General features: G+C 27.7%; 1 protein-coding gene across 4 annotated transcripts; it reads left to right on the forward strand.

The window, feature by feature from the left end:
- Positions 1-1,249: 1,249 nt before the first annotated feature.
- Positions 1,250-13,543, forward strand: LOC145965442 (aminopeptidase N-like). 4 transcript variants are annotated; one of them, XM_083088984.1, is made up of 13 exons: positions 1,250-1,348; positions 2,559-2,775; positions 2,884-3,084; positions 3,198-3,683; positions 3,967-4,153; positions 4,508-4,658; positions 6,367-6,448; positions 7,932-8,293; positions 10,292-10,569; positions 11,575-11,774; positions 11,947-12,282; positions 12,365-12,434; positions 12,624-13,543. In XM_083088984.1, exons 2-13 carry the CDS (start codon positions 2,579-2,581, stop codon positions 12,741-12,743), a joined length of 2,670 nt encoding a protein of 889 aa, XP_082945110.1. In that variant the 5' UTR covers positions 1,250-1,348; positions 2,559-2,578; the 3' UTR covers positions 12,744-13,543. The 4 variants fall into 4 exon arrangements, with proteins under 4 accessions (XP_082945110.1, XP_082945108.1, XP_082945111.1 ...); XM_083088983.1 differs by adding an exon at positions 2,182-2,257 and having other exon boundaries at positions 1,253-1,348; positions 2,559-3,084; XM_083088982.1 differs by having other exon boundaries at positions 2,559-3,084.
- The last annotated feature ends 2,549 nt before the right edge of the window (positions 13,544-16,092 follow it).

Raw genomic sequence — 16,092 nt, forward strand, 5'->3', positions numbered from 1 at the left:
TCCTGTTCTTGGCATTATCCAGGGTCAACGACGTGGACATGGCAGGAATCTGATCCCATGTGTGTGCGCGCGCGCGCGCGCACGTGTGTTTAATAATGCGTGTTGCCTCCTTTCGCATTTATCAATTCTTTGATTTGTTGGAGCATACTGTTCATCAAATTTCTTCCTGTTGCAATTAAAATTACATATTTTTTCTCCGAAACAATTATGTGTTTTCTTTACACCAATCGATTTCTCACATTATTTTGTGCATAAACGTTTTTTCTAAAAGTGCCTCTGTCAATCTTAAAATTGACCTTGAAAGTAACTGATGAAATAATGAACTTCAACAGAAGCACTTTTAGAAAAAACGTTTGATACAAAAGTTTCTTATTTTTTCACGTACAATTCGAATCTGTAATAAAAAGTACCATGTTCCCCTAAAAAAATTCAACTTCCGATCCGGATGGCGTATTTCCTGTCGGAATCAAAAGTTGAAAATATCACCATTTGATAGAGCGTATCCGATTTACTTAAACATTGTTCGTGATTTTTGATAAAAGCCATTTATTTTCATTTTAAAAGGAGTGTACGGGTAATCTGGGACACCCTGTATATAAAACTGAAATATTATGAATTATTACGAAATATCTGATACGCGAATTCACGATTTATTAATTCACAATTACACGACATCAAAGATATTGGCAAACAAATCGTTTGCAACTAAAAAATTATTAGTAATTTCAATTAATCGATTAGATACTGTATATTTATGATGACAATATCCCTAAATCTCTCTACGGCCGATTAATTTAGAATTAATTCTATGTGGAAGAACGGATCTTCAACCATAACAGTCAAATGATTGCAATATATTAACTTGCGTAAAAATTAATGCCACAAATAGAAAATATAAAAATAAATATCTTATAAGTGATACAAGATATAAACAATTCTTCTTTATTTACTTTATTAAATTCTTGAAAAGAGATAATTCTTTATGCTAAAGATATAATATAAAATGTAATATTTTTATCTTATATAGAGAATATAATTCTTCAATTAATTTTTTCTCGCAAATGGTTTTCTATAAAAATTGTCTTTAAAAGTCTTTTATATAAAATTTTATATACGAAAACGAAATACAAAAACTAGACGAATACATATCTATTGACTTCTGTCGATCCGTAAGATATGCTACGTATAATCAAGATGATATTTATATAACACTATGTACCTTCCATATACTGTCAGGCATGCCGACAGAGCCTTCAGTTTATGATAGCCTCTTGAAGCGATAAGTTCTCGATTGAATGCTTTTGGTGTTAAATCTGATATTAAATCTGGCTGATTTGATTAATAGGGGGTAAGGCATTAAATAAATATATAATAAAATATTTATCTTTCTTTCTTTAAATGTGCAAAAATGTGTGGAGTAACAGACAACCCTTTTATAAAAGACATTTTTCTTTAATTTTCAAAATGACTAACTTGTTTTATTGTAAATATTATTTTATCTTTTGCATATGTTACAGTTAATAGAAATAAAGATACTTACGCGTGTATTGTGATAGTATGTTTCGACCGTTTTGGCATATAGAAAATGTAAAATCTATAAGCTAAATTTCTTTTTGACATTATAAAATTATTGTGTGTGTAATTAATTTTATATACTGTAGCTATAAAATTATCTTAAAAACGTATAATGTTACTTGTGTTTGGTTTTAAAACATTTTTATGATAAATGCCTAGGATCAATAGGATATGTTAAGTTGGTTATATAATGTACGAAAAAAGAACAAACAATGAAAACTTAACATTATTTTATCCAAAAAAGTGTGTTACTAACATGGTTCTTTTTAAGATTTTGTCCAAACGTTTGATCCAATTTGATATATCATCAAAATTTCAAATATTTGATAATATTTGATTTCCGTTATATGTTTATTGTTCGTATGTTCTTGATACATGTCTCACTTAAGGTTAAAGGGAACAAACTGACTTTGAAAATAATATATTATTAAATATATAATTTATATCACGTATAAATTCCAGTTGTTGAGAATATTCATTTCTCATACATTTAAATGTTTATATATATATATATATATATATATATATATATATATATATATATATATATTTAACATATATATTTAAGAAAAAGATTAAGATTTTTAAAACTGGTTATGTATATAGAATACCACAATATGCAAGACATCAAAATATGTAATTACACTAGAAGAAATCTTAAAAATAACTAAATTTGAGATAAGTAAGAATTATATGTTTACCTATTATGTGTTTACCTATTTTGGAATTACCTAAATATTCTTCATGTCATCTAATATTCAAGTTCAAGGAAATCATTTAATATGTTGTTTTAATAAGTTTTATATGTCTTCTAATGATTTCCTTATTTATTAATAAACTATATTATTTTACTCTTTCTTTAAATTAATCATATTTTCTTATAAAATATTAGTAAATTTTCTTGAACATTTTTTTCACACAAAAAATTGAATTGTATACTCTTTGTAAATATCTTGTTTTTAATAAAAAACCGTTTTTTATAGATATCCGAGTGAAATTTAACATGACATTCTTAAAACTATTATTAAATAGTAGTATAATATACGTTGCCATAATGGTAATAGCGAGTCCTATAAATGATGAAGAATCAAAAATCGAAGATTTAAAAATCGAAGAATTAGAATCGGAAATCGTGCGCAGTATATTAAACAAATCAAGCTATATACCAGATTATACATTGCCGTTACATTATAACATGAAGTTAATATTACTCAATGATTATCTCGTTAACGAATGTATAATCACTATTTATATTATTTATGTAACACAATACATACGTTTTCATGTACCGGATTCAACGAATATAAGAATATCAAAATTAAAGCAAAATCGTAGCATAATTTACAATGAAACAATATCAATAAATCGTGATAGAAACAATGTCGTGCTCGACTTCGGTGATGTCTTGTTGCGTGGAATGTACGATCTGTATATAGAGATTAAAGTCCCAATTAATATCGTAAGAGAATCCTTCGGAAGTCCGTACATAAATGAAAATGGAGAAAAAGAGTAAGTAGAAGAATATACTGAAATATTAAAAACAAATTGTATATTTGTGCATTCTACGCTTACAATTGTCTACAATTAGTCATTATCTAAAGCATATCGTTAAAATGCGGCAGGTGGTTAATCGCAACAGGTATCCAAATGAAAAAACAGCAAATATTTCCATATTGGGACAAGCCAGAATTAGGAATTACTTTTGTTATTTCCATAATGCATGATTTAACATACGAAGCTTTGTCAAATATGCCGATACGAGAAACTAGATTTACATACGATAATATGGCATGGACATATTTTCACCAGACTACTTTGATGTCTATAGATAGTATAGCATTTCTGGTATCCGGTTTTTATCGGACCACCATCTGGGTTGATAAAACCATTAGTCAAAGCATATGGTACAGACCTCAATCGAAACTACATCTAAAATTTGCGGAAAATGTTATTCTATTAGCTAGTGTATACATGCATAATTGTACTTGGAATATTATGAAGAGAGTCCTTAAGCGGACCTCTGTTTCATTTGAGAGTAAAGTGGATCATGTCGCAATCCCGGATTTACAAGATGAAATTAAACAGACTTTTGGTTTCATTTTTTATAGGTAATATATATATATATATATATATATATATATATATGTATATGTATATATATATATATATATATATATATATATATATATATATATATTGTTAATAATATATTAAAAAATATTTTAATTATCTATCACATTATAATCTATTTATATAAGAAATTATATTAATATACAAAATTTTTCATACATATTAATATATTATATAATTCTAAAAATATGTAATTATTAAAGTAAAAATAAAGTTAAGTAAAAATTATTAGCATGTATTATAGCATATATTTATTTTTAGAGAAGCAGATATCACTTATAATGAGGAATTAGATCCTGTCGGATGCAAAATGATAATTGCGCGCTTAATTGTACGTGGACTGGTGCAAAAATATATTAGCAATCTGTTGAGACCAACTCACTTATGGCCTCATGCATGGTTAAACGAAGGATTTAATGTATTTCTTCAGACATACATTATCAACAAGGTAATTTTATCACTAACGCTATTTGAATACGCAGTCAAATGATTAACAGTTTAGCAATGTAGATAATTGTTAAATATTTGTGCAAATATTCTGTTTTATTTCTTAATTATAAAAAATGATAAGAATCCAAGTTTTTTAAATTTCTAGAAATCCAATAAAAGAAATTCAATAAGAAACAAATATATGTTTATATATTAAAATTATCGCAGAAAAATTTACACAAACAAACAAACATACAAACTTTATTCTTAACAATAGCACATAATAATACTAATTCTGACATGTACCAAAAAATTTCTTTTTAACAGTTATGATTAATTATGATTAGTTATGATTTTATTGAATTAATTTTAGGCTCTGTTTAATTCCCGGATAATGAATTTGTTTGTAGTTCAAGTTCATCATGAATTACTCTATCTAAATACTTATGTTGTTATAAACTCTGCTATGGAATATAATAGCTATCCTGAAAATTATTTGTACTCTTCTATTTCCCATATCAAAGGTATGCGTATAATATTGCACAATTAAACAATTAAATAATTATGAATTTCTGAATGTTAATTTCATAAAAAATGAAAAAAATCATTTATAAACAAAAGACTCCGTACAATTCTTATGGAAATTGAATTTTGAAGTTTGATAAAATTTGCAAAAACTCTGGAAATAAATAGTTTATGTGGCAAATCAAAAGTCACAATAAGTGCGATATCGTTTATTGGAACGGTTTCGTCACAACAAGCGTTCAAATGTCAAAACTAAAGCGTTATTTCAGTACTATTGAGGGAAAATAAATAATGTATTATTGAGTGTAATCACACATAGTTGATCACTTCTATTAATATATTTTAGATATTATATTTACTGGAAAAAATGTACATGCATGTATATATATGGTGTCCATAAAGTCCCCATTCATCTATTTTTCGGAAATAATTCAAAAATTACGAAAAAGAGTGAAACACATGTTATTTTGAGCCTCCCTCCCATTCAGAGAAGGAGTCCCAGGTCCCAGGGAAAATTATTATACTTTTATCTGATTATATTTTCATTTAATATCAACTAGCATGCTGTGGCGAGGCAGCTGCGATGCGGCGACACACACATTTTTTCCGTGTAAATATATATATATATTGTTGCGTCCCCGTGTTCCTTTCCTGCGGATTATTTGGTCACCCGTGACGTTCGGCAGAAGATCGTCTTCGAACGCGTTGCCAAGAAGAATGTTGACAAGACGTATGACAGTCGAGTCGTATCCCAGCTGTCAAGCTGCGCGGACGCGTCTTGATTTCCCGAGCTAATATTATTGTTTATCCCGTTGCATTCTGGTGTTATTAAAGTTCCTGTGTTCTCTTTTAAATACGAGTTCTTATTTACGAGTGCGCGAGCGTGTGCGCGAGCGAGTACGCGGGTGTCGATCTTTGTGTCGCGCGCGATCGATAGATATCGTTCCGCGGACGCAACAATATATATGTATATATATATATATATATATATTAATAAAAATGATCAACTGTGTATCATTCTATTCAATAATATATTATTTATTTTTCCTTAATAGTATTAAAATAATGCTTTATTTTTGAACATTTGTAGAAATGGCTTCATCAACCGATATCGCATTTATTATGCTTTGACATAAACTTTTATTGTGTTTTCACATAAACTATTTATTTCCAAAGTTTCAGCAAATTTTATCGAAATCCAATTTTTATAAAATCCGTGCAAGGCTCTTTATTTGTATAATTTAATTTTATTATTATTACTTTTAATATATTTTATTATAATAATATAATTTATTGCAATAACACACGATAACAAAAAAAAGATCTAAATCTTAAAATTACACTTCGTATTATAAATTTTGTATAATTTTATAATGTGTATTTTTTTAAATTATGACTACACATGTCTATCTAAGACTTCAGAAAATCATAATAAATTATGAGACTAACCGATTCTTTATAATTGTCTAACTTTTATTATTTTTACAAATATTTAATTTTTCTCTATTTATCTATTATTATAAATTTTTGTGTTAAAAGATATTTAACAATCTTTTATAGCTGTTTACTTATTGTTAGATATAATTACACAAACTTTGGGTGTGATATATTTTATTACATTAATTATAGATATATTCGCAAATCTTTATTGCACATTGCAATAAAGGCATTTTAAATATACTAAATTTCTTTTTTCAAACATTATAGGATCCATTATATGGCGTATGTTAGAACGAACATTGCCATCTGATATATTTTTGATGGGAATCAACAAATATTTGTACAATCAGTAAGTATAATACATTGTAATGTAATAATATACATCATAGAGAAAAAAGAAAAATCGAAATATATAATAAATTTAATAATATATTTCCTGTTTTTAATGTTTGAAAGACATAGATATTTGAATTCTCAAATTTATACTCTCTGTTATTTTATATTTAGGAATTTTTGCCGAGAGTGAATTTCAACTTGAGTTTTTTTTAACAAATATATGATAGAGATTCATATTTTCTAAATTACAAACAATTCAAATTGAATAATATTTCGAGAATCCAGATTTACAAACATAGAATATAAACACTCTAAAATCTTTGTAATATAAAATTTAAAGTTATTATTTATTCAGTCACGACAAATCCTGACATAATTATTAATAAATATGTATTAATATACAGGGTTTATCAAAAGTGTGGAAACCCTTTAATATTTCGAAAAATACGCATTTTCAAAAAAAATGTTTCATACAAAAGTTATAGGGTTTTATGTGGCGCATTACACAGCAACATTAGTATGACCTCGAATAGCGTTGTCAAGGTTATGTGAAGGTCACCTCCAACTTTATAAATGGGACACCCTATATGCTTTTGCATATTCTTGTAGCTTATCTCGAGAGCTTTCTAAAACACTATAATTAAGTTAGTTTTCATTAAGTACTTTTCGAGTTATGAGGCTTGAAATCATTTCTTAATTTTACATGAACTGTAAAATATTTAGTAAAATATTCATTTTTCGATTATCTTACCTTAATACTTTTATGTACAAAATAATGAGAGGAATCAATTGGTGTAAAGAAAAAACATAGTTGTTTTTAAAAAAAAATATGTAATTGTTAATTGCAAATTACATATTTTTTCTTAGAAACAACTATGTTTTTTCTTTACACCAATTGATTCCTCTCATTATTTTGTACATAAAAGTATTAAGGTAAGATAATCGAAAAATGAATATTTTACTAGATATTTTATGGTTTATGTAAAATTAAGAAATGATTTCAAGCCTCATAACTCGGAAAGTACTTAATGAAAACTAACTTAATTATAGTGTTTTGGAAAGCTCTCGAGATAAGCTACAAGAATATGCAATAAAAAGTAGGCGATTCCATTTAAAAAATTGAAGGTGACCTTTACGTCACCTTCAAGTAACTATTCAAGGTCAAATTAATGACACTATCTTATGTCCCCCTTAAAACTATACAACTTTTGTCTGAAACATTTTTGCTCAAAATGCTTCGTTGAAGAATTATCGAGGTGCGTTTTTTAAAATGGGACACCCTGTATATATATACGTACACACAAGCACAATTATATTAAAGTTCATAAATTTCTATCTCTTTCTATCTATAGAAGTTACATTATAGATTAAAATATAAAAATAAATTATGTAAATTATGATTTCCTTATTTCTTTCTTATTACTTATTTATTAATTTAAATATCGTATTAAAATTATTATCGTATTAATATCGTATTAATATTAAATCTTATATAGATGCATTGAGCCTAAAGCAACAACTTCCGATAATTTATGGAACGCTATACGATCTATCATGATTGAATTGAATCTTAAATATGATTTTAATATAAAAAGCACGATAGATTCATGGATTATGCAGAGGTGTCCTTCCGTGTTGGAGGTGACACGAAATTATACTACTGATATTGTAACCATATCAGTACAATTTTACAACGAATTAGATAAGAAACAATATTATATACCTGTTACTTATACTACGGAGTCGAATCCCGATTTTACCATAACTTGGACAAATATTTGGTTAACACCATGGCATTCAAAAATTGAATTCTTTCTTGAAAAAAATCAATGGATTATTTTCAACTTACAACAAGCTGGTAAATACTAAATAAAAAATGTGTATCTTTATATATATATATATATATATATATATATATATATATATATATATATAGGGTGTCCCATTTAAGTTGATAATGCGAATTATCTCAAAAACGAAGCGTTGAAGAAAGAAATATTTTAAACAAAAGTTAATTGACCTTAAGGGAGCCATAATACGGTGTCATTGGTTTGACCTTGGAAAGTCGTTTGAAGGTCACGTAAAGGTCACTTTAGTTTCTTAAATGGGACTCCCTACTTTTCATTGCATATTCTTGTAGCTTATCTCAAAAGTTTTCCGAAACACTATAATAAAGTATTTTTTCATTGAGTACTTTACGAGTTATGAGGCTTGAAATCATTTCTTAATTTTACATAAACCATAAAATATCTAGCAAGATATTCATTTTTCGATTATCTTACCTTAATACTTTTATGTGCAAAATAATGAGAGGAATCGATTGGTGTAGAGAAAACACATAGTTGTTTTTCAGAAAAAATATGCAATTTGCAAGTTGAAATTTTGCAGAGACCTTCTTCTCAACGATATAAGAAAATCGTCCAAGGGATTTTTGGCGTATCGGCACCGTTCCGTCCCCACCTCCCCTCAAAGGTAAAAAATATTTTACTCTGTATCGTCGAAAATATCGATTTTAGAGAAAAAAGTTTCCAATAGAAGTTGAAGCTCTTGAAAAGGTCTACAAGAAAGGTTATATACATTTTTTTCGTAAACTCGTTATTTTGGGTACTAAATTAGAAAATAGTGCGCGCGCGCGTGCATACACATACGCGGGGGGTGCAAGGGGGCCTTCGGCTCCCCCTGCCGCACCACCCTGCCGGTAGGTAAGGTGGACTTCGCTTTACAACTTACAGCATGTGTCTATTGTGGCAAAGCGAAGTCCACATTGCCTACCGGCGGGGTGGTGCGAGAGGGGAGGCCGAAGGCCCCCTTGCACCCCCCGCGTGTGTATGTGTGTGTGTGTATTCCATATCTCAGATATGGGTTGGGGGGAAGGGGACGAAACTCTCTGCGTCTGCGCATGTACTATAGAAAATGTTAAATAGACCAGTAGGATGTAAACAAACTTCATATACATATATAATGTTGTTAATAATAATCTATAATGCCTAAAAGAAGCGTTAAAATTGTCAAACTTTAACTTGTTATATCTTCTCAATTAATGCCGTCCCCCACTTATTTTTTGCGGGGAATTACTCAGGACAATCTCCTCTATAACATTGAAGTAGAGATAAAATCGGCGAGGTCTGACCTTTTATGCATATTTACTATACTGGTTTTGGTTTGTTAAAAAAAAAGACTAGCCCACTATAGGTTAAAATTACTATTTTCTAACATAATGGCCAAAATAATGAGCTTACGAAAAAAATGTATATAACCTTTTTTGTAGATCTTTTCAAGAGCTTGAACTTTTCTTTGAAACTTTTTTCTCTGAAATCGATATTTTCGGAGATACAGGGTATTGTGTCTCGGGATTCGTAAAGAGATCGTCGTTGCTTGCACTCAAGAACTTGCACGATATATACCATATATTGAGATATATTTCACGATACAGTTGCTGATACAAAGAGTATAAGTATTCTTATTCGCATTCGCCACGTGCTCCTGTCTTCCCGACGGACCGTTCGCTACAGCGAGCTTGCGAGTATCGAAACGGGAAGCTCAGCGCGAATCACGGCCTATCGCGTAACTATCAATTGCTCGCCTTTTCGATGGCGCGCAATATAAGATTATTAAGTAGGAACATAACACAGGGTAAAACATTTTTTAACTTTGGGAGGGGTTGGGGGCGGAACGGTGCCGATGCGCCAAAAATCCCTTGGTACATTTTCTTATATCGTTAAGGAGAAGGTCTGTGCAAAATTTCAACCTAATTGGAGGTAACAACTATTCAAAACTTTATCCCTCGAAATATGTTTAATCAATATATAATATCATTTTAAAGTATCTAATAATTGACAAATGTAATTTATAACAGGATACTATCGCGTCAATTATGATATTGCGAATTGGCGAAAAATTGCGCAATACTTAAATTCTGAAGAATATATTAATATACATGTTCTCAATCGAGCACAAATCATTAATGATGCGTTTCATTTTGCGATAGAGAAGAAACTTGAATTCTCCGTATTTTGGGAACTCGCTTCTTATTTGACACAGGAAAGAAATTATATAGCATGGTATCCTATGATCAAAGCATTTGAATTTTTGTCGAATATCTTCCCATTCTTGGATTTTTATCCTGAATTCAAGGTATGTATATACATATATATATATATATATATATATATATATATATATATATATATGGATATAATAACAATTTTTTTTATAAAATAAGTCATCAAATAAATCAATTATCTGTTGCATAATATAACGATTTTGTATCAATAATGAATTCCTTTAAAAATAAATAATAAATAAATTTGTAGTGAGTTGAACAAAAAAATTAATTATTCATTATTATTTAATTTTTTTTCTACCAAAAAGCAGAAATTTAATTTCAAAGGGCGCTTACATATTTTTTTTTAATTTAATATAATCACTTTTTATAAATATTGAACTTTTTATAAAATTATTTTCCTATAATAATAATACTTCAGAATTTATATGCTAATTGATCAATTATGTGATTAATATTGTTTAGGAAATTATAGAATTATATTTTAATATGTTTTAGGAAATTATAGAACACAGAAAACTATATATAACAATTATTTATTATATAACTATATATAACTATATATAACAATTATTTAATTATATTAATTTTCTTCCGTAAGTGGAATGTTTGTGGCGTTAAAAATATACAAACATTTTGCAGAGAAATTGACTTAATTTTAAGAAAAATTGACTTAATTTTAAGATAATTTTGTTACATTATATATAACACATAATGATATCTACTAATACACAATAATCCACTTGTAAATGTTTGTTTTATTAAAAAAAATTGATATTTATTATTTGAAATATTTAAAATTCATTTTTGATATACCACAAATAAATTAAAATTAAGGAGATAAATTTAAATAAAGAAAATAACTGACCATATATCAAAAACATTGATCGATACATCAATATGCATAGATTAAGATACATATACACAGTGTTTCGTAAAGCTTGATTAAATATTATAGAAATAAAAAAGAAAATTATCTGGTAAAAATATTTATTTATATTATTTGCGTTATATCTGTTTTTGTAAATAATGAATGAACTAAATAAAATGATACTATATATTTTATCAAATTTTAGGAAGTGCTAAAGTTTAATTCTATAATGCGGAATCTTAAATTTAATTTGTGGAATCTGTATGATGAAAGAAATATCAACGATCATACTAAATGTTTGAAACAAGAACTCGCGAAGTGGGAATGTATTATAAATGGTTATCTTTGTGAAGAAAAATCTAGTCATCATTTGAAATGGCATCTGGCAAATCCTAAAAAAAACAAGTAATTCTTTTCATAATATTTGATTCTTTTTATAGAGATATTTTTTATATTCTACATATGTTTGAGAAATTAGTTATCACTTATGTCAAAAATTATTTATCAAACACTAAAGAAACTATTAACACAATTTTGTTAGAAGATTTTTATTTCTTTTCTGGACTGTCTTCTGTAGACTTTTGCCTGGATGGAAGAGGTGGACATATTGTAATGGTTTGAAAACGGCAGATCGTGATACATGGAATAAAGTTTTTAATGATTACATGAAAGGAAATGATACAATTCTAGAATGTCTGGCTTACAGCAAAAATTCTGAAATTATAATCAATTATTTAGAAATAAAATTACCACAAATTTTATTAAAACCTATGTATAATTTATCTCATCTTCAGCTTGAACCGATAGAGCGAGCTGATGCCTTAAATACTAATATTTTTCTTTCTATCATTGAGAGGCATACTAAGTACATGCTTACAAATTTATTAAATAATTACAAAATAATAAAACACAAGTAATGATATTATTTAAAGATATATTATACATAGTTATGAAGATTTGAATTAATTATAAATGTATTGTTTTATTCTTTATAGGAAAGTCAATGAGATTGTGACATTAATTGTTATAATTAACAATGCGTATTCTAAGGAACAGTTGGACGAGGTAAATTATAAGTAAATTAAATTTTTATATTTTTTATGTTTTTATTTAAAATTTACTTTTCACCATAATTGTTATATATTTTATATAATACTTTTCCATAATTTATAACGATACTCTACATGTGTAACAGTTCAATTATTAAATACGAAATCATTTATTGATAATAATTATTAAAATAATCTATTTTAGGTAAAGAAATTCATAAAAAAGGAGCTCAAAAGTTTAATCAATGTTGTGTACAAGATAGAAACACGCTCGTGGGAGATCGAAAGACAGACAAAATATTTTCGGTCTTTATTCAACAATTGAGTAACTAGATCTCTAACACATTAACTGTTTAGAAATTAAAAATACAACATAAATGATTGTGACAATATTTATAAACGTTTATACATAATTATTCACTAATTTCATATAATAGTTAATAATTGTTTAATTGTATTTAATCATATTGTAAATATTTTTGATTTATATTGTATTACATATTATATTGTATTACTTTTCTGTATTATAAATTTGATATATAGATGTTGATTATATATTTACGTAATTGCTTATACATATATACTTATATGTATACAAAAGAAGTATTACGTAACGTTTATTATGTATATTACGTTGACTATGTATATTATATATATATATATATATATATATATATATATATATATATAAAACTGAAGTATTATGAACTATTATGAAATATATTCGAACGCGCGAATTCACGATATTAATTCACAATTACACAATATCAGAAATTGTCAAATTAATTGCTTACAACTCAAAAATTATTGTAGTTTCAATAATTTTGTATTATTTTTGACTCTTTATATCTCTAAAATATGCTATTAAAATTTTAGACGGAGATTGTGAGACATTCTATATATGAGTATATACATGTACTTATGTAATATTTAATTGAAGTTTGATTATTGATTTTGACTCAAATAACAATAGCAATATTCAGGAAAATATTTAAAAGCAAATAATGAATATTAAAACCAGAAATAATAACATATGTGACAAAACATATGTTGGTTTTAATTGAAATTTTTAACATATGACACAATCAAATTAAATTCAATTAACACATAATTTAAATAAGAATACTGTAATTACATTGCGAAATATGTATTAAATTTGTACGATTACATTTAAAACATATTTTATTTATTCCATACCCAATTTCAAATTGTTAAAATATATTTAATTGATTCTAAAGGAATTTTAGGCACTAACAAAAAATTTTCTTAAAATATAATGACTTATTCTTCCGAATCATCGGATTCTGTATCATTCAATTCATTTAATTTCTCTACTTGACTTTTAGTCCTTACAAATTCTATTTAATCGTTTGTATTAACAAAGAAAAATGTATTCATTTCTTCTTGAGAATCAGGTGTAGAAGGAGCAGATGATGTTGGAATACTTGTAATTTTTTTTCTTCCACCATGCCAATCCCGAGCATTTGATAACACTTTTCCTAAAGTACTCAAGATTTCCTTTTCAGAGTTACCTAATTGTGTAGAACTGGAAGCTGTTCTAACATTGTGTATATCTACGACATTATCACACAATTTCTATTTCTTTAAGATTCTTTGACGTGAAGTTTGTATCAGACAAAATATTTCTCTTTTAAAACTTCTTTTTTTATTTAATTGGGACATATCTTCATCAGATGTGACTTCTAAAAATTATTAAGTGTTATAAAGTTTATATGTATAAAATGTCAATTGAATAAGATAGATATGTGAGAATGAGAAAGAAATAGAAAATTTCTTAAGAAAGAGAATGACTAATACTAGTTATATTTATGTGGATAAAAATGTGAGAGAATGGGGGATTATGTATATATATATATATATATATATATATATATATATATATATATATATATATATATATTACATATGAATCAATGTGAACTTAATACATAATTTTTATTAATATTTTTATTAATATTTTTATTAATATTTTTAAGAAATAACAGAAATTTAGAAAACGCATACACACATGATCAATTTTATAGAATTAGACATTATATATAGAATCACACATAAATTACCCTTGAAGTCTGGAAGATTTATGATTTTACTATCTATTTTATGTACAGCCATCTCTTTTTTAATAATTAGTTAAATTTTTTAATTTATTTTGCTCAATAGTGGTCAATAGTCTCTGCTTCTTTTTCAGTTAAAGTAGCATCATTATCAGATTCTAATGTTGTTTAAAATTCAAAAGGGGTTGGAGAGGTTGTAATTGTCGCGCGACATCAACACGCGTGACGACATAGGCACCGGCAAATAACGGGCCTTAGCCTTTCGTCACCGTGCCCCTATTGCGTTCAGCGAATCGACCACGGGCGCCCAATCAAGGGTCGCCATCGCATGATAGAGGAAAATAGCGTAATAATTTGTAATAAAAGGCGTCCTTATCACAAAAATAAAAACACCTCCGGACAAAGAAAATTTGGTAATTACTGCACTTTACGGACGACCTCACCGATTTCAATGATCTTGACATATGTTGTCAAGCTCACTCTCCTGCAAAGCTGCCAGATCTCCGCCGCAAGCAACATGCAACACGTCGTGGAGGGGGTAACGAGGATGTGAGCGTAAGCGTACGTGTGAGCTCGGCGCTTCGGCTAGCTTCGGATAGTAGAAAAGGACAGAATACAGTCTTCTGTCTTCTTCCTACCAACGAAAGCGACGGCCGACGCGCGACGCTACACGCTGCTCGCTCCTCGATATGCGCTCAATGTTTCTCTTACAGCTTTTTTATCGTATAATATGTTTATAATATGTATGTATATATATATATATATATATATACAGGGTGGCCCATTTTAATCCATCCAGTCGAATATCTCGAAAGCCCGGGAAAGAAAAATATTTCAGACAAAAGTTGTATGGTTTCGAGGGGGCCATAAGATGGTACCATTGGTTTGACCTTGAAGAGTCATTTGAAGGTCACGTGAAGGTCATTTCAATTTTTTTAAATGGAACACCCTATATATTTTTGCACATTCTTGTAGCTTATCTCGAGAGCTTTCCAAAACACTATAATTAAGTACCTTTTCGTTAAGTACTTTTTGAGTTATGAGGCTTGAAATAATTTCTTAATTTTACATAAACCATAAAATATCTAGTAAAATATTCATTTTTCGATTATCTTACCTTAATACTTTTATGTACAAAATAATGAGAGGAATCAATTGGTGTAAAGAAAACACAAAATTGTTTTGAAAAAAAAAATGTAATTTGCAATTAACAATTACATTTTTTTTTCGAAACAATTATGTGTTTTCTTTACACCAATTGATTCCTCTCATTATTTTGTACATAAAAGTATTAAGGTAAGATAATCGAAAAATGAATATTTTACTAGATATTTTATGGTTTATCTAAAATTAAAAAATTATTTCAAGCCTTATAACTCGAAAAGTACTTGATGAAAAAATACTTTATTATAGTGTTGTGGAAAGCTCTCGACATAAGCTATAAGAATATGCAATAAAAAATAGGTGGTTCCATTTAAGAAATTAAAGGTATCCTTGACCTCACCTTAACGATGCCATCCAAGGTCAAACCAATGACACCATCTTATGTTCCCCTCAAAACCATACAATTTTTGTCGAAAACGTTTTTCTCTAAAATGC

Source organism: Camponotus vicinus, unplaced genomic scaffold (assembly GCF_025532165.1).
Source record: "Camponotus vicinus isolate PSW18456_S1 unplaced genomic scaffold, iyCamVici1.0 SCAF_14, whole genome shotgun sequence".
NCBI lineage: Eukaryota > Metazoa > Arthropoda > Insecta > Hymenoptera > Formicidae > Camponotus > Camponotus vicinus.